General features: G+C 33.1%; 2 protein-coding genes across 2 annotated transcripts in view; one reads left to right on the top strand and one right to left on the bottom strand.

The window, feature by feature from the left end:
• The window catches only part of LOC133195760 (uncharacterized protein K02A2.6-like), a 410,189-nt gene that overhangs the window by 50,480 nt on the left and 341,885 nt on the right, over nt 1-17,824 (top strand). The gene's annotated exons all lie outside the window — the stretch shown is intronic.
• Nucleotides 3,974-17,824, bottom strand: part of LOC133194682 (uncharacterized) — a 21,378-nt gene continuing 7,527 nt past the window's right edge. The window contains exon 2 of the mRNA XM_061330586.1: nt 3,974-6,129. Within this exon, the coding sequence (XP_061186570.1) occupies nt 4,570-6,129 (1,560 nt within the window). The 3' untranslated portion in view covers nt 3,974-4,569. The remainder of the gene's footprint in view (nt 6,130-17,824) is intronic.

Here is a 17,824-nt window from a genome sequence, read left to right on the forward strand (position 1 = left end):
TTGTAAAGTAATCAGTACACGTCGAATAAATAGAGGATATTCAATGTTTTGTAGATGAATATGGAATTTATTTCACGAGTGAGACAGGATTTTTTGATATTTTCGCGAGTGTGAAGCACGAGTGAAAATGTCAAAAAATCCTGTCTCGCGAGTGAAATAAATTCCATTTTCATCTTACAAAACATTGAATTTTCTGTTTATCACTTCTTTTTTTTTTTTTAATTTTCCCTTTGCCTCTGTCCTTTCTTAACACAGTGTCATAGGCTTGACGTCATAGTTGAGCGGTTGAGATGTCATAACTTATCACTTGTGAGATTGAAAACATTACATAGCATGGATTTTAGCAACATATTTGGGAAGAAAATTGGATTTTTAGCTCTTTCAAGATGTTTAGTTACTATCTTTATCTTATGACAGGCCAGAAATTAGTTTTTACTTACTTTGATATCCTTTCACACTGTGAGAGAATATCATTTTGGTATCCTTTCACACTGTAAGAGAATATCACTTTTATTCAATAAATAAATCACAGTATTTCACTGTTGAAACGTAATAAATGTAAACATACAACACAATATAAGAAAGATAACCGATTTAAAAATATTGAAGCAACCTATATGGATAAAATACCTCATTCGATTCAATGTTAAAATTCTACTCTAGACATATTGGATAAAAAATGGAGTTTTTGTATATATTTGTTTGGCGAAACTGGGAATTTACTTAACATACCTTTATTCGTGAATGTAATACTTTAATATAGGTTAAGAAACCTATATAAAAATGTCATATTTTTTGAAAATGCGCTTTAAAAAAACATTAAAAAAAAAAAAATAAAACAAAGATTTCGATAGAATATAAACATGCTTACTAGAAAACTAGAAAACTTGATAAGTAGAATTTTTAAAATAAAATCTTAATTTGATAAATTTCAGTCAAAAAGCTTTTATTTTAATTCTGAGGAAAACTAATATGATATATTAATTTATCAATTAAAAATAAAGAAACAAAGTTAAGGTAAACAATTAGCAGAGTATACTTATTAGCTCTTGCAAAATCTACTTAATAAGAACAAATCTGAACACAAATGGAATGTTAATGTATCAAATTTATAATTATTTTAACTAAAGGCTTAAGCTTTTACTGAGTTTAAGCAGAATAGTCAAAGTAATCTTATATATACTTGAATATTCAGAAAACAAAATCAAAATTCGGGGTCTATGATGCATATTTTAGGTACTACTACAAATGCTAACTTTTAGTTAAAACTGAGGTTTTTTTCTTAACTTTAACAATATATTTACTATTAAAGCCACAATATGATAATCAAATTCATCATTTTTAATTTAATTTAAAATTCGGGACCAGAATAAAATATTTAACTGCAGAAAATAATTCGGTGTGCAGCCTGCATTGAAAATTAGGGGTCTAAACTTAACAATACCGTATGTCTTTGAAAGATAAAAATTTTCTCATTAAAAAAATTACTTCCGCCACAAGATATACTTCCTTACTTATTTTTTTGTTTTTTAATGGAATTTAATCGTGGTTTTTTATTGAATATTTTAAAGTTGGAATTCTAGAAATTTTAATTTATTGTACGAAATAAATTATGATAAAGAATCTTATAAATAAGAGGTCTAGAAAAAATATGGTTTAATATTTTTTTTAATATTCCCAATAATAAAAATGAATTTGAATTTCCGTACCTCTATACTGGATTCCAAAACTTCATAATAATTCTTACAAACAAAGATACATAGCGGGTTCTAGTAAATGTTCTATCAAGCCTTTATTTACTCCTCACTGAAATGTTTATAGCAGTGAAGGAGAAACTTCAGGATTACTGTACAACAGAAGTTGTGTAAAGCAGATATGGATTCTTAAAAACTCCAAAGAACTTGAAATCACTAAATTCTACCGAGATCAATAACAAGAAACGTACGACTTTTCAACATTTAATACAACTTTCCCAAGAATAAATTAAAGTCCAGGCATTTGACATCATTAAAAGGTGCTTTTTTCAATAAAAATGGGACTCGTAAATTTTCTTACCTTGTCATCGGTCATTTGCAACATTATTTTTTAAAAAACACTCTGATTGTAAACACAAGTACCATGAAGTTGATATTAAAAAGATACTTGAGTTTCTGATTGACAATATCTATTTAGTTTTTGAAGACCGGGGCTTCAAACACTCTGTCGGAATTCCCATGGGTACCAATAGCGCTCCGTTATTAGCAGACATATTTCTGTACATGTGTGTATCCATATGAAGAATTTATACATGAGAAGAAAACAAATTAAAAAAAATGATACAAATGATAATTACCCTTATCACCAGCAATGGGGTTTATGTCTCTCAGTTGATTCGACACGCAAGAGCATGCTCTCCGTATGAACAATTTCTTAAAAGAGAATATCTGTAGTCTTGCTTAAATTCAACATTTCGCAAGTTCTATATCGATAAAATGACCTTGTCAGCAGATGCAATCTATCATTAAGTCAAATGCTGACCAGTGCTTCACCAATCGTGACAAGAAGGACGGGGCGGGTATGACTGGTCGGTAGGAGGATACTCACTCCTCCATGGCACCTGATTCCACTTCTGATGTTTTACAGGTCCGTGTTTACTCTGCTACTAATTTGAATTTTTTGAATGGACTTCTGAGCTTGAATATTGTTCGTGATTTCCATAGGTCATGGTAATTTGTATATAGACTGTTTAAGTACTGTACCACACAGGTAACAAATTAAAATAAGGGTGTGAAAAAGGCAATGATACCCCATCCCCCGCTCTGAACAATATATTTTTCAATTGCCAGAGTTCATGTAAAGTTTTCCAAAATTGTAGTGTTGTAGTTAAAGCGCTTAACATTAAGTCTCACTGACAGTTTTGGCTTGAGTTCCAATTATGCATGAGGACCTTTTTTCCAGACTTTAAAAACATATTTAAAACAAGTATTCCTTTCAAAGGAATCGTCGGCATTTGATCATGAAATGAGAATTATGAATTGGAAAAGGATCCTCATGCAAAATTGGAATTCGGGCCAAAATCAGAATCAGAAAGTTCGTAGACTTTTTCTTTTTATTTTACTTAACGCAAATTAAGATTTTTTTCCTACGAGTATTACATCATTTCTCAACGGAGTATGACGTGCACAAAAGATAGCCATATCAACATGCTTTTCTTAATATAACATATAACATATTTAATTAAAACAGATTTTAACCGGGCATTGTTGTTATATTTTTAGTATTTAGTTGACTGTCTTATACTGCCTTTAAAAAAATATATTTTGTATTTAGAAAACTGTAATATGGACGTTCATTTTGAAATGGGATGAGGGACATGGAATCAAAAGGGCTAACCTTTGTAAAGAAAAATAATTTTGCAAAAAAAAAAAATCAAGTTTTTTACAGAATTCCTTATTAAAGTTGGAAGGAAATAAAACAAAACGTATTCATGCATGTATTCTACTCAGTATATTAAATTGGTAAACGATTTTATTTTATGAACAGTAAATGAATATCCCTAGCAAAGATATAGCTAAGAAATAGTTTAAATGACATTGTATAATTTGTTGAATGAACTCTGAACAAATTATGAGCCGTGTGCAAAATCAATCCATACATTCTATAATTAGAGAGAGCGTCATCGTGGGTAGATGGAGGCAATGTGATTTCCTGGAATGTTATGGTTAATTGATATGTCAAGCACTTTTTTTCTAAAATCATAATGACGGTAAAATTTAGGATACGTCTAGACTGAAATCGATGAGATTTGCAATTCCTTTATTAACAATAGCATGCTGAAAGGACACAAAGCTATAAATAGAATAGGATTACATAATTATAAGGATTCCGCTTTTTTTTCATTCGATTTAACTTAGTTTTGTTACTTTTCAAAACATTACGCTGCATATTAGGACGGTGATGTACTGAAAGTGTATGTAGTTCCCCTTTGGTATTTTTGTGCCATAACAAGGTTTTGAGAATGCTAACATGGGTTAAATGTTTATGAATTCCAATGGATTTGAATGTTCACCGCAGAAAACTACACTAAATGTGAATTAAACAAAGTTTTATTAAATATATTTCAGACATATATTCTAATAATTAACTGAGTCACTGATTCGAATCTTTTTCATCTGTTTGTAAAATATATGAATACATGTACTGGGCTATTGACTAAAATTTCACTCTAAGAATTATTCTCCAAAAATGAATACAGAAAAACATCATTATGAATAAATCCTACATCAAGTGGAGGAATAATTTAAACTAAAAATACGATGACCTTTGTTACAAAATTGAAAAAAGAAGCCTGATAAATGTAGCAAATCTATATTCAGTATCACAGGGAAACTCAGATATAGAAGAGAAAAAAATTCCTTCTCACAACTAAACCATTTTATAATAACTGTGAAACATGGTTCACTGCTTTTTGGTCTTTTTTATATTTGTTCCTGTTAAGTTTGTTGGTCTTACAGAAGGCATTCTGGGTCATTCTTATGTTCCTTCCCCAGGTCAGCATAGCTTTCCTTCTTAACCATTTTATAATAACGGTCAAACATGGTTTACTGCGTTTTGGTCTTTTTTATATGTGTTCCTCTTAGACTTGTTCCTCTTACAGAAGGCATTCCGGGTCATTCTTTTGTTCCTTCTCCAAGCTCGCATGGCTTTCTTCCTGTTACGAGGATAAATCACTCTAGTTTCAGAGGTGTCTTGTAATGTTGGACCACAAGCGTATGGCAACATTGGTTTTTTGATGGTGGGATGACTAACATGAATAGTGTTGACCTCAATAATCTTTGTTACACTGTGCCTCTTTCTTCCACTCTGAATATGAGCTCGACATCCAATGATATCATTAAACACTTCATAACAAAATGGACAGACCTGGAAAAAGGAAACGTTGGCTTGTGGTTGAATTCGAAAATGCTTACATGTTTGTATATGTTTTATATATTTTGATTCCTCATTGAACCAGACATTACACAGGCACTTTAAAGCAGATGGTATATAGATTGTGTGTTGTCCAATAACTTTTCCTATACCATAAACATTTTCACAGTGGTTCTGCTTTGCATGATTGGCACACTGGTACATAGTGGGATAATAAGTAAAGCATATAGGGCACATGACAACTAAATCAGTCACCTGAGTTCTTTTTTCTGCATTCAGAAACACAGCTGCTGGGTCAATGATAGATTTACAATGATATTTTCCATCCATTTTATATCCCATTATTTCAGCAGCCCTTGTGTGTAGAGTACTCTCAAAATGGACCTTCATTTTTCCTTTGCTAGGCACTGTGAAGTCACAAAAATCACACTTGTAAAAGTGATGCTGATTTTTTACACCAAAAGCAGGCTCATCAAGCATATATTCGGATGAGCGATTGTTTGATTTTTCTCCAGAATTACTTATGCTAGATTCAGTTCGTGGTGCGAGATTATTCTCCCCTGTGAACAAATTAACTAAACCTGTATCCCCAACATCGTGAATATCCTCTCCGCTCTGATTCTCGGTTAATAAGGGTTTAAACTCGGTGCTGGTAAGGGGGGTGACATCTTGAGAATTTGAAACTACTGTGCATTTTTTTATTGGTGGATTTCTTTTTTCTGTCTTGAGTAAGGGGATATAAATCAGTACTCTGGGCCTTGGGAGGGCCGTTGGAGTATCAGAAGTGGACCCAAAACCACTATCATTCCATGGATCAGAAATGTTGTCCATTATACATTCACCATGACCTGTTACAGCATTATCATTTAAAGGGACAACTGGATAAGTCACGACTTGACGCTGTTGGTCCTCCTCTTCTGACATATTGGTTTCCATACTATTGTATTCTGGTAAAGGGTCTGAATATACTGAATCAGATTTATTATCATAAGATTGTAAGACACTTGGCAATGCTAGATTTTCCAAACGATCAATCGGGTTATATGGTCTGGTAATCTTATTATGCTTGTTCAGAGTTCTCTTCAGCCTTCGAGTTACTCCTGATTGTAAAAGAAGTGAGTTCAGGCTCCTCTGTGAATAGTATATTTGCCTATCTTGGTAGGGTCCCTTTGAATAGGTCCTATGATGTGAACTTATAGACTTGTAATTTGATTTATACATCTGAAAACAAAGTTAAAACTTATTTAGTGGGAAGCAAAACAAACCAAAAGGACTATCAATTTCAAGATTACAATCTTTTGTTTCTTGGAATCACTACTTTTGTCTTTGGACAAAGCACAAAGGCTTAAGTAGTTAATAAAGAAACGAAATAAAGTTAAGTATTATAATTATATTCTTAGTAATAAAGGTACTCATTCTCCTTGAAAGAAAATGCAGTATATTACAGAAAATAATGACTTTAATTATAAGCTTTCTTTTTATCATTTCTTTTTTATGTCTTCGTATAATGGAAAATTGTACACGTACAGATCATAATCGGATTTTTTTTTTATAGAATGATCAAACACGTTTATATTTTTTGTTTAAAATTTTAACCACTCACATGGGCCCAAATGTACCCTGCTTTACAAATCTTCGATCAGTTTTACGTTAATTTTTATCTCTTTGTCTAGCCGTTTGACACTTATATTAAATAGAAAACTGACCGGTCAGCAAGGGCTCCGCAGAGGGGAAGAAATATAAGGGTGAAGCTTACTAAATGAAAATTTTACTTCATTACAAAAATGTAAAAATATATGAAGAATAATAATTAGTATCTGTATTTATATAATTTCAAGACAATTCCTTAATAACCAACAACCCGTAAATAATATCCTTGTATTTACATAAAAAACATCATACCTTATAATAACTCAATTAAATGTATATTAATTTTAAACAAGAATTGAAGTATGTGTTTTATAAACAGGGATTTATCAGCCTATTTTGGGAAATGCCATTTTTAGGGAATTAAGAAAATATTATCGGCTATTTGCTGAAAATGGGAAAAATTTCAAAAATCTTGCTAATGTCATGTATTCAGGTGTAATTCATTTAATATTTCAGCATGAACTCTAATTTTGGACAACCAAACAGACAATTAAATAAGATAAATCCAACTTCATCATATACAAGATCAATTGTAAAATAATAGACTTGAATTGATTTCCATGAGTATAAAGTATTAACTAAGTATAAACTAAGGGTAGTACATGTTGTTTGAGATTCCAATTTAGGTAATTAAAATCTGTTTCTGGAGATTTTAAACCTCCTGCAAAATATTATACAAGTACACATTTTCTTAAAGTCCCCTTTTAATATGTAAAAATGCATTGAAAATAAATTTTTCTATCTAAAATGTATGCCTACAGTTCTTATCATTATCATAGATCAATTGAATAGGTGGAAATAACTTAATAAATCTATATTATTACACAATATCACCATTTTCAGAAAAATGGAGGAAATTCGGATTAAGAAATCGCCGATGTTCATTAAAGGTCAATTTTGTATGATGTATACATTCTCTGAATTGTGTATTTAAAAAAAAAATGTTCATACTTTATTTTGATTAAAATACACAATGAGTTATCATTTACTGAATTCTAAAAGTAAGATAAAGATGTCTTTTCATAATTATTTTCTTTTCCTCTTCTTTTTTTGTGTTTGCCTTATGTAAAATCAAGAATACTATAAATTTTTACAGGTAGTCTGATATTAACTTCATTCGATATAGAATGATATATCATTGCTTTAAAGTCCTTAACATTGTTAACTTTAAAAGAAATGAGAGAACAGTACAATTAATCCCCTGGGATTAATTATCTTGCTTGCTACAGAAACTTTAGAGACTTATCTTTATCTGTCACTTTAAGATTGATTTACAACTTTGTCTGCAACTGAGGTTTGTTTTGCAGTTATGGTCAAGCGTTGGTGTTATTTGCATTAACTGAAGGCTGGCCTTTTATAAGGGATTTATCTGTACCTTCTCAGGGGTCCAAATTCGGCCCTATTCCCAATTGAAAATAAGTTCATTTTTTCCCAATTTGGCAGTATTTTTTCCCAATTGGTGAACAATTCTTTATATTTAATTATCTTGAAAAAAAAAAACTCAGTAAAATTGTCAGATTGTCTGTAATTTTTCTCTATTTATCCCATTTAGTAAAGCTACCGGTAGTCTTAACACGTTTAAAAACACTGTTAACTTCAAAACAAACTTCATTTGCAGACAGGGATGTTTATTATTCTCAAGGTGACAGATGAAGATAAAACTTTGGATTTAATTCAAGAGGAGAGTTAATTAATCCCAAGGGACTAATTCCAGCTTTTAAAATTTAGAATAGGAACATTTTCAGCAGTCATCTCTCTTTGTCCATTCATTCTTGTATAAAGTTTAGGAATCTACCCCACCATCCCAGCTCCAAACCGGATGAAATAGAGAAATAAACTTACATGTAGCATCAAAATATGTCTTACTGTCGATTCAACCAACATACCAAATTTAAATTTAACCATAAAATTCAACCATAAAAAGTAATTGGAAAAAAAAACCAAAATTTGTGGATGGAAGAATGACAGATGGACAGAAAGACAAATGGACAGAGTGATATACTATAGGGCACACACAAATCCTTGAAGGGCCCTTATTAATGCCAATATTTATTACAAAATCAAGTATAATTTGATGATAACAAAGCATGGCCATGGGCCTTAACCGTCACTCACCTTAATGAAATATAACACTGTAAAACATGTTAAAGGGTCCATAGAAGCATAGAATATACTAAAATAAACTGATAGATGAAGTCTGTTGCCAAAATGCAGGAGAAATTGGATAATCAGAGATTAAGAAAATAATTACACTATTACTCCGTAAAAAAGAAGAGTTATCTGTTTGCTTGTATTGCCCCTATTTGTCACTTTGACCTCGCAGGCTAAACAAAAATAACACTGCTTTAGCACTTTTAGTAAACCGTATCTAATTCTCTTTTACAATGGCCTCTCTTGGACTTTGAAGAACACTTAAGAACTGCAAACAATAGTATTGTTCTCCCGCCTATCTTCAAGTCAATTTTCAAAAGTTAACACATTTGAATGATTTTTCATATCTATATAGATATTTATATGAAGTTTCATACAGCATTACTTCTTTGGGAAAACAAAGAGAGATAACTCTATAATTTTGGTATATGTTTACAAACAAAAAACTACAACAAGAGGCCCAAGGGCCTGAGTACAATACAACAATTTAGAGGATCCATAAACTGATAAATGAAGCTCCGATGCCTAAAAGCAAGAAATATAGTATGATTAGCATCAACAAGATAATCAACAAAATAATTGGTCTAGTATCTATCTGTCCCCTATTTATCACTATTACCATGCAGACTATTTAACAAAATGTCTTTTTTTTTACCCCATATTATTATGTTCCCCAAACGAAGTTTGGGAACATATTGTTTTTACTCTGTTTCTTATTATTATTATTATTATTATTATTATTATTTTTCTTCCTGGGTACTTTTTTGTCCGTGAGTGATCTCCGAAACTACACATCCGATTGAGGTGAAACCTTTTTAGGGTTACTAGGAATGTTATGTAGATTTGCGGAACGAAGGTCATTTTGCGCGCACGTGCATGCACGTGCGTGCGCGTGCAATGCGTAAAATGACCAATATACTTGATATAGCTGTAACTTTTATATTTTTTGATGAAATGCTTTGAAACTCAGAATATAAGGATATATTAATAGCGTAGACAAGATGACATGGTCAGAATGCACAAGCATGCACGTGCGCGCATGCGCATTGATTGAAATAACCAATACAATTGATATAGACTTAACTTGTACATTTTTTGATGAATTGCTTTGAAACTCAGAATATAAATATATATTAGAAGTGTAGACAAGAAGACTTGATCAGCGCACACATGCATGCACGTGCGTGCACGTGCGCGCGCGTGCAATGGGTAAAATGACAGATATACATGATATAGCCATAACTTTCATATCTTTTGATGAAATGCTTTGATACTCAGGATGTCAGGATATATTAAAAGTGTAGACAAGATGACATGGTCATAATGCACATGCAGGCACGTGTGCGCATGCGCATTGATTGAAATAACCAATACAATTGATATAGACTTAACTTGTACATTTTTTGATGAAATGCTTTGAAACTCAGAATATAAATATATATTAGAAGTGTAGACAAGAAGACTTGATCAGCGTACACATGCATGCACGTGCGCGCGCGTGCAATGGGTAAAATGACAGATATACCTGATATAGCCATAACTTTCATATCTTTTGATGAAATGCTTTGATACTCAGGATGTAAGGATATACTAAAAGTGTAGACAAGATGACATGGTCAGAATGCACATGCAGGCACGTGTGCGCATGCGCAATGATTGAAATAACCAACACAAATTATATAGACTTTACTTGTACATTTTTTGATGAATTGCTTTGAAGCTCAGAATATAAATATATATTAGAAGTGTACACAAGATGACATGGTCAGCGCACACATGCATGCACGTGCGTACGCGTGCAATGAGTAAAATTACCAATATACTTGATATAACCATAACTTTTACATTTTTTGATGTAATGCTTTGATACTCAGATAATATAGACATATTATAAATGTAGACAAGACGACATTGTCAATATGCACTTGCATGCACGTGAGCGCGCATGCAATGCTAAATTGACCAATATACTTGATATAGCTGTAACTTTTATACTTTTTAATGAAATGCTTTGATACTCAAAATATGTAGATATATTAATAGTGTTGACAAGATGAACCGGTCATCATGAACATGCATGCACGTGCGCGCGCTTGCAATGCGTAAAATGACAGATATACTTAATATAGCCAATTTTTTTTATCTTTTGATGAAATTTGAATATAAAGATGTATTAAAAGTATAGACAAGTTGACATGGTCATTTTGTACATGCATGCCCGTGCGCGCGCGAGAAATGCGTAAAAAACCCCAATATACTTGATTGCCTTATTTAATGAAGCTTACAGGGAATAAGACACCAAAAGGAAGTTGGGGAGCGTTTGGGGAACATCTGTAACGGTCCCCGTTACAATTAATACTAGTTACTTCTCACATTGGCCTGTCTTGGCCTTTGAAGAACATTTAAAAAGATAAGCTATTTTTGTCTCAATTTTATTCATCTATTATTTCCAAGTCTACCTGATCATTAAAACTGTGAAAGTACTTTTTGTATTTTACAATAAACATTCTTGCATAATTCTCATATTCTATTAACCTTTCAGATACATTGTTTACAGTGATTAATTATCAAAGGTGAATGGCAAAGGGGAATAACTTTGCTCAGCAGAAATCAAGTTAATAGAGCACTGGGCAGGACCAGAACACTTGACTAAATGGTCCAGGTGTTCAAAATTCTGGTAAAAATACCTTTGCATATTAAAACTTCTACTCTGTTTGCCTCGAATATGCCCAGAAACATAGAAGATTTTCAGAGAAATGCATTTTCACTATATTTTTAAATAAATAAAGCCCCATCCTTACACCAGAACATCTGACGCAGGGGCCATGAACTCACAATTCTGGAAGAAGCACCCTTGCTCATCATAACTATACACTTGTTTCCTTGCTTTATAACCAGTAGTAGAAAAAATATTTTGAAAGAAATTATGCAATTTCAATATATAATCAATAGAGCCCCCCCCCCCTCTTCACCTAACCCCTGACCCAGGGGCCATGAATTTCACAATTTGGAAGAGGTATTCTTCCTTATCATATCCATGCACTTCCTCTGTTTGAATAATACCAAGGAGTAGAGAAGAAGACTTTGAAAGAATTTATGCATTTTCCCTATATAATCAATAGAGCCCCGCCCTAACACCAGAACCCTTGACCCAGAGGCCATGAAATTCATAATTTTGGAAGAGGCAACTATACTCATCATAACTCATCATAACTATGTACTCAGTTTATTTAATATCAAGGAGCATAGAAGAAGATTTTCAAAGAATTATTCCAATTTACTGTATAACCAATAGAGCCCCACCTTAACACCTGAACCCCTAACCCAGGAGCCATAAAATTCACAATTTCTGAAAAAGCAGCCATGCTCATCATAACTATGTTCTCAGTTAGTTTATTTAATATCCAGGAGCAGAGAAGAAGATTTTCAAAGAATTAATGCATTTTCACTATATAGTCAACAGAGCCCCACCCTAACACCAGATACCCAGACCCTGGGGCCATGAAATTCACAATTTTGGAAGGCACTCTTGCTCATCATAACTATGTACTTAGTTACTTTATTTAATACCCAGCATCAGAGAAGAAGATTTTCAAAGACTTAATGCATCCTCACTATATAATCAACAAAGCCCTACCCTAACACCAGAACCCCTGACCCCGGAGCCATGAATTTCACAATTTTTTCAAGAGACACTCTTGCTCATCATAACTATGTACTTAGTTACTTTATTTAATACCCAGGAGTAGAGAATAAGATTTTTAAAGAATTAATGCATTCTCACTATATAATCAATAGAGACCTGCCCTAACACCTGAACCCCTGACCCAGGGGCCATAAAATTCACAATTTTGGAAGAGACAGTCTTGCTCATCATAACTATGTACTTAATTACTTTATTTAATTACCAGGAGCAGAGAAAAAGACTTTCAAAGAATTAATGCATTTTCACTATATAATCAATAGAGCCTCACCTTAACACCTGAACCCCTGACCCAGAAGTCATAAAATTCACAATTTCTGAAAAGGCAGCCATGCTCATCATAACTATGTTCTCAGTTAGTTTATTTAATATCCAGGAGCAGAGAAGAAGATTTTCAAAGAATTAATGCATCCTCACTATATAATCAATAAAGCCCCACCCTAACACCAGAACCCTTGACCTTGGAGCCATGAATTTCACAATTTTGGAAGAGACACTCTTGCTCATCATAACTATGTACTTAGTTACTTTATTTAATACCCAGCAGCAGAGAAGAAGATTTTCAAAGAATTAATCCAATTTTACTATATAATCAATAGAGATCTGCCCTAGCACCTTAACCCCTGACCCAGGGGCCATAAAATTCACGATTTTGGAAGAGGCACTCTTACTCATCATAACTATGTTCTTAGTTAGTTTATTTAATATCCAGGAGCAGAGAAGAAGATTTTGAAAGAATTAATGCATTTTCACTATATAGTCAATAGAGCCCCACCCTAACACCAGATACCCAGACCCTGGGGCAATGAAATTCACAATTTTGGAAGAGGCACTCTTGCTCATCATAACAATGTACTTAGTTACTTTATTTAATACCCAGGAGCAAAGAAGAAGATTTTTAAAGAATTAATGCATCTTCACTATATAATCAATAGAGCCCTGCCCTAACACCAGAACCCCTGACCCTGAAGCCATGAATTTCACAAAATTATCAAGAGACACTCTTGCTCATCATAACTAGGTACTTAGTTACTTTATTTAATACCCAGGAGTAGAGAATAAGATTTTTAAAGAATTAATGCATTCTCACTATATAATCAAAAGAGCCCCACCCTAACACCAGAACCCCTGGACCTGGGGCCATGAATTTCACAATTTTGGAAGCAGCACTCTTGCTCATCATAACTATGTACTTAGTTACTTTATTTAATACCCAGGAGCAGAGAAGAAGATTTTCAAAGAATTAATGCATTTTCACTATATAATCAATAGAGCCCCACCCTAACACCAGAACCCCTAGCCCTGGGACCATGAATTTCACAATTCTTGCTCATCTTAACTATGTACTTAGTTACTTTATTTAATACCCAGCATCAGAGAAGAAGATTTTCAAAGAATTAATGCATTTTCACTATATAATCAATAGAGCCCCACCCTAACACCAGAACTCCTGACCCTGGGACCATGAATTTCACAATTTTGGAAGAGGCACTCTTGCTCATCATAACTATGTACTTAGTTAGCTTATTTAATACCCAGGAACAGAGAAGAAGATTTTCAAAGAAATAATGCACTTTCACTATATGATCTATATAGTCCCACCCTAGCACCAGAACCCCTGACCTTGGGGCCATGAATTTCACAATTTTGGTAGAGGGCTCAATGCAGATTACAATGATGCCAACAGTTTGACTGCTTGATGTCCAGGAGTAAAGAAGAAGATTTTTAAATATTGCATCATTTTTGGTGGTTTTAGCCCCACTCCTCAGGCCCCAGGGGGGGGGGGGCAGGGACCATGAAAGTCACAATTTTTGTTCCCCTTCACCCATAAATGCTGAATGCAAAATTTGGTTGAAATTTGTTAGCGGTTTCAGAGAAGAAGCTAAAAATGTTCAAATGTTAACACACGAAGCATGCCGACAGACGAAAACGGATAGCAATAGGTCACCTGAGTGACTCAAGTAACAAAAAAAGTTTTTTTTTTTTTTTTACCAATTTCAAAGGGGTTTACAACTAAAACATTGTATTTTATTATTAATATATGTTTAATTCTATATGAGTAAAATATAAGAAAAGATTTAAGGAACATTTATTCATATCCAAGAATATTTTAGAATGTGGTGATGCTTTAAAGCCCGATTTCGATGAAAAATATCGTCTACCCCCTTTATTTAAAGAGCTGGAATTAGGGGTAATTAACTATTTAACTTTGGAATTTAAATTATCTGTTCTTTGCAATCAACAAAGATTTTACGGCCAAATTGCCATTGGTATTGAGCTAAATGGGTGTAAAATGGGTGTAAAATGTAGGCTGGAATTGAGAGTTAGTGTGCGTAGTTCTTTACAAAGATTAGGTTTTGCTACTTTTGTCTGACTAACCATTAAAAACAATAGAAGTACTTTTAATACTATGTTTTTTTTTTAATTCTTGAAAATTTCTCTAAATCGATTGACCTTTAAATTCTATCAGTAACAGATTAATTAGCATAGGTGAAAAGCAAAGAGGAATCACTTCTTTCAGCTCTACTTAGCAGAAAACACTTAATTGACCATGAGGTCCAAAATTTAAAAAAAAATTCTGGTAAAAATTCCCTTGATTATTACAATTTCGTACTCTGTCTACCTACTAGTTGCCCAAGAGCAGAGAAGAAAACTTTCAAGAAATAGTGCATTTTCACTATAGATTCAACACAGCCCCTCACTAACACTAGATCCTGTGACCCAGGGGCACTTTGTTTGTTTACTTAAATACTGGGGAAAAGAGAAGAAAACATAGGTAATCAAAGAATAGAAAGCTCAGCTCAACTAATATTGTTTATAAGTAAATTAAACAATCTGACATCATATTTTTTCCTAGTTAGTGTGCATCCCAAGATCAATATCCATGCAAGTTTGGTTTAAGTTGAACTCATAGGTAATTGGAAATGGACCTGCTCCAAAAATTCTAACCTGTTCACTTTTTGAGAAAATGTCAGTCATTTCCATCATCCAAAGCAAGATAGAAAGTGTCCATCCTTAGAGGCATCATCCAGGCAAGTTTAATCATAACAGGCCACAAAAGAGCTACTCAAAACATTACCCTGGTAACTCATCTGGAAAATATAGGTCAAGTTCAGTATCCAAGTCTTGAAGTGTCCATCCCAAGGTACATTATCCATGCTAATTTGGTTAAAGTATGACTAAAATTCACTCATCTGGAAAATGCAGTTCAAAACCAACATCCAAAGCAAGTCTGGTAATGTCCATCCCTAGATGCATCACTAATGAAAGTTTGGTCCAGGAGGGGCTTGTAGATACTTAAGAATGGACCTGCTCCAAAAACTTCAACCTGGTCACTCATCTGGAAAATGTAGGCCAGATCCAGCATCCTAAGCAAGCCTAGTAGTGTTCATCCCTAGATGCATCACCAATGCAAGTTTGTTTCAGGTAGGGCTTATAGTTACTTGGGAATGGACCTGCTCCAAAAACTTTAATCTAATCATTCACTGTCAAAGAACGAATTCGATGTCAATATCGCTGATTTTAACAATATTATGTCGATATCATATCAATATCGATCCAGATCAGTACTATGAAATTGGAAATGGAATATTGAAATACTGGTTACCATGTTTGATTTAGTGCAATGATGATATTGACAATACCATGACAATCTCGTATTGATATCAATCCTGATTTGCACAATTTATTTTCAAGTTGAGGTATAACATACACATGTAATTATACAAGGCCACAAGGGATATCGATATTGATTCATTATTGGCATGATTATGTAAATAAAAGGATGATAAAAAAGGGTTAGGATTTGTTGTTGTCAGGAGTTAGGTTTTGGGTAAGGGTGGAAGTTGGTAGAAATATTACGTTTTTAGCAATCCTGATTCGATATTGATGTGATATTGTCGATATCGACAGTAGGGCAAACTTAACAATCAGAAAGTACATACGCGCAAGCATTGCATAAAGAAATACAGTCACAAAAGTGATGACGAAAATGATTCAAAATCGATCAAATATCGTTGATATCATGGCAAGTACAATCTTCATAAATGCAAAATATTTAAACACAGACACATATACACAGTGGCAAGGGCTGTACAAATCAAGGGTTGAGCAAACATGAGTCGATATTGATGATATTGACACAAAATAAAATGAAAGTATTCAGGTAACTTGTATGTTAAAAAAAACACAATATTTAGGGTGATAAGCAAAAGCCATTGAACAATCATGTTTCGATATCAATACAATATTGTGGATATTGCAAGTAAGGAAAACTTCATAAAACAAAAGTTACAAGTATAAAGATATATTGTAGCAAACTTTAAACAAGAGGCCCAAGGGCCTTAACAGTCACCTGAGTATAATACAACAATTCAGAAGTTAAATACACTGATAGTTGAAGCTTTGTTGCCCTAAAGCAAGAGAAGTAGGAAGATCAGGATCAACAAAATAATTAGTCTAGTATTCAGTATCAACTCATAAATTAAGTTCTAATCTGTCCCCAACTTAACACTATGCAGACTATTAACAAACTATTAGTGCTTCTGTACTATTTATAAACCCATATTAAGACCTCTAGCATTGACCTCTCTTATGGTCTTTGAAGAACTTTTAATAAGATAAGTTATTTTTGTCTCATTTTTATTTATCTATTACTTACAGGTCTACCTGTTTATTAAAACTAAGAAAGTACTTTTTTAATTATACGATAAACATTCTTGCATAATTATCTTATTCTATTAACCTTTCAAATACATTATTTACAATGATTAATTATCAAAGGTGAATGGAAAAGGGGAATAACTTCTCTCAGTAGAATACAAATTAATAGAGCCCTGCCCAGGACCAGAATGCTTAGTTCAATGGTCCAGATGTTTAAAAATCTGGTAGAAATACGCTTACTCATATCATTTAAACTTTTACTCAGTTTGCTTCCAATATGCCCAGAAGCAGAGAAGAATTTCACAGGTACAATGCATTTTCACTACAGATTCAACAAAGCCTTACCCTAACACCAGAACCCAAGACCAAGGGTCAAGAAATTTACAAATTTGGAAGAGTTACCCTCATCATCATAACTATGAACTTCAAAGAATTAACACTTTTCCACTATATTATCAAAAGCCCCCCCCCCCCTTGTTATGCCAGAACCCCTGACCCTAGGACCACAAGATTTAAAAATTCTGTTCAGAGCTCCCATTTTCAACATAGCTAAGCAATTTATTTATCAGCTCAACACTAAGGAGCAGACAGGATTAATTAATGATTAATAGAATTAATGCTTTTTCACTATATAATCAATAGAGCCCCCCCCCCCTCCTCAAGGACCCCAAAAACTGAGGCCATATATTTAAAAATTTTGGAAGAGGCATCCTTGTCTATCATAATCATGCACTTAGTTTGTTTTTATAA

The sequence above is a fragment of the Saccostrea echinata genome, unplaced genomic scaffold, assembly GCF_033153115.1.
Source record: "Saccostrea echinata isolate AGI-Se365-2 ecotype Australia unplaced genomic scaffold, CSIRO_AGI_Sech_v1 ptg000029l, whole genome shotgun sequence".
In the NCBI taxonomy this organism is placed as follows: domain Eukaryota; kingdom Metazoa; phylum Mollusca; class Bivalvia; order Ostreida; family Ostreidae; genus Saccostrea; species Saccostrea echinata.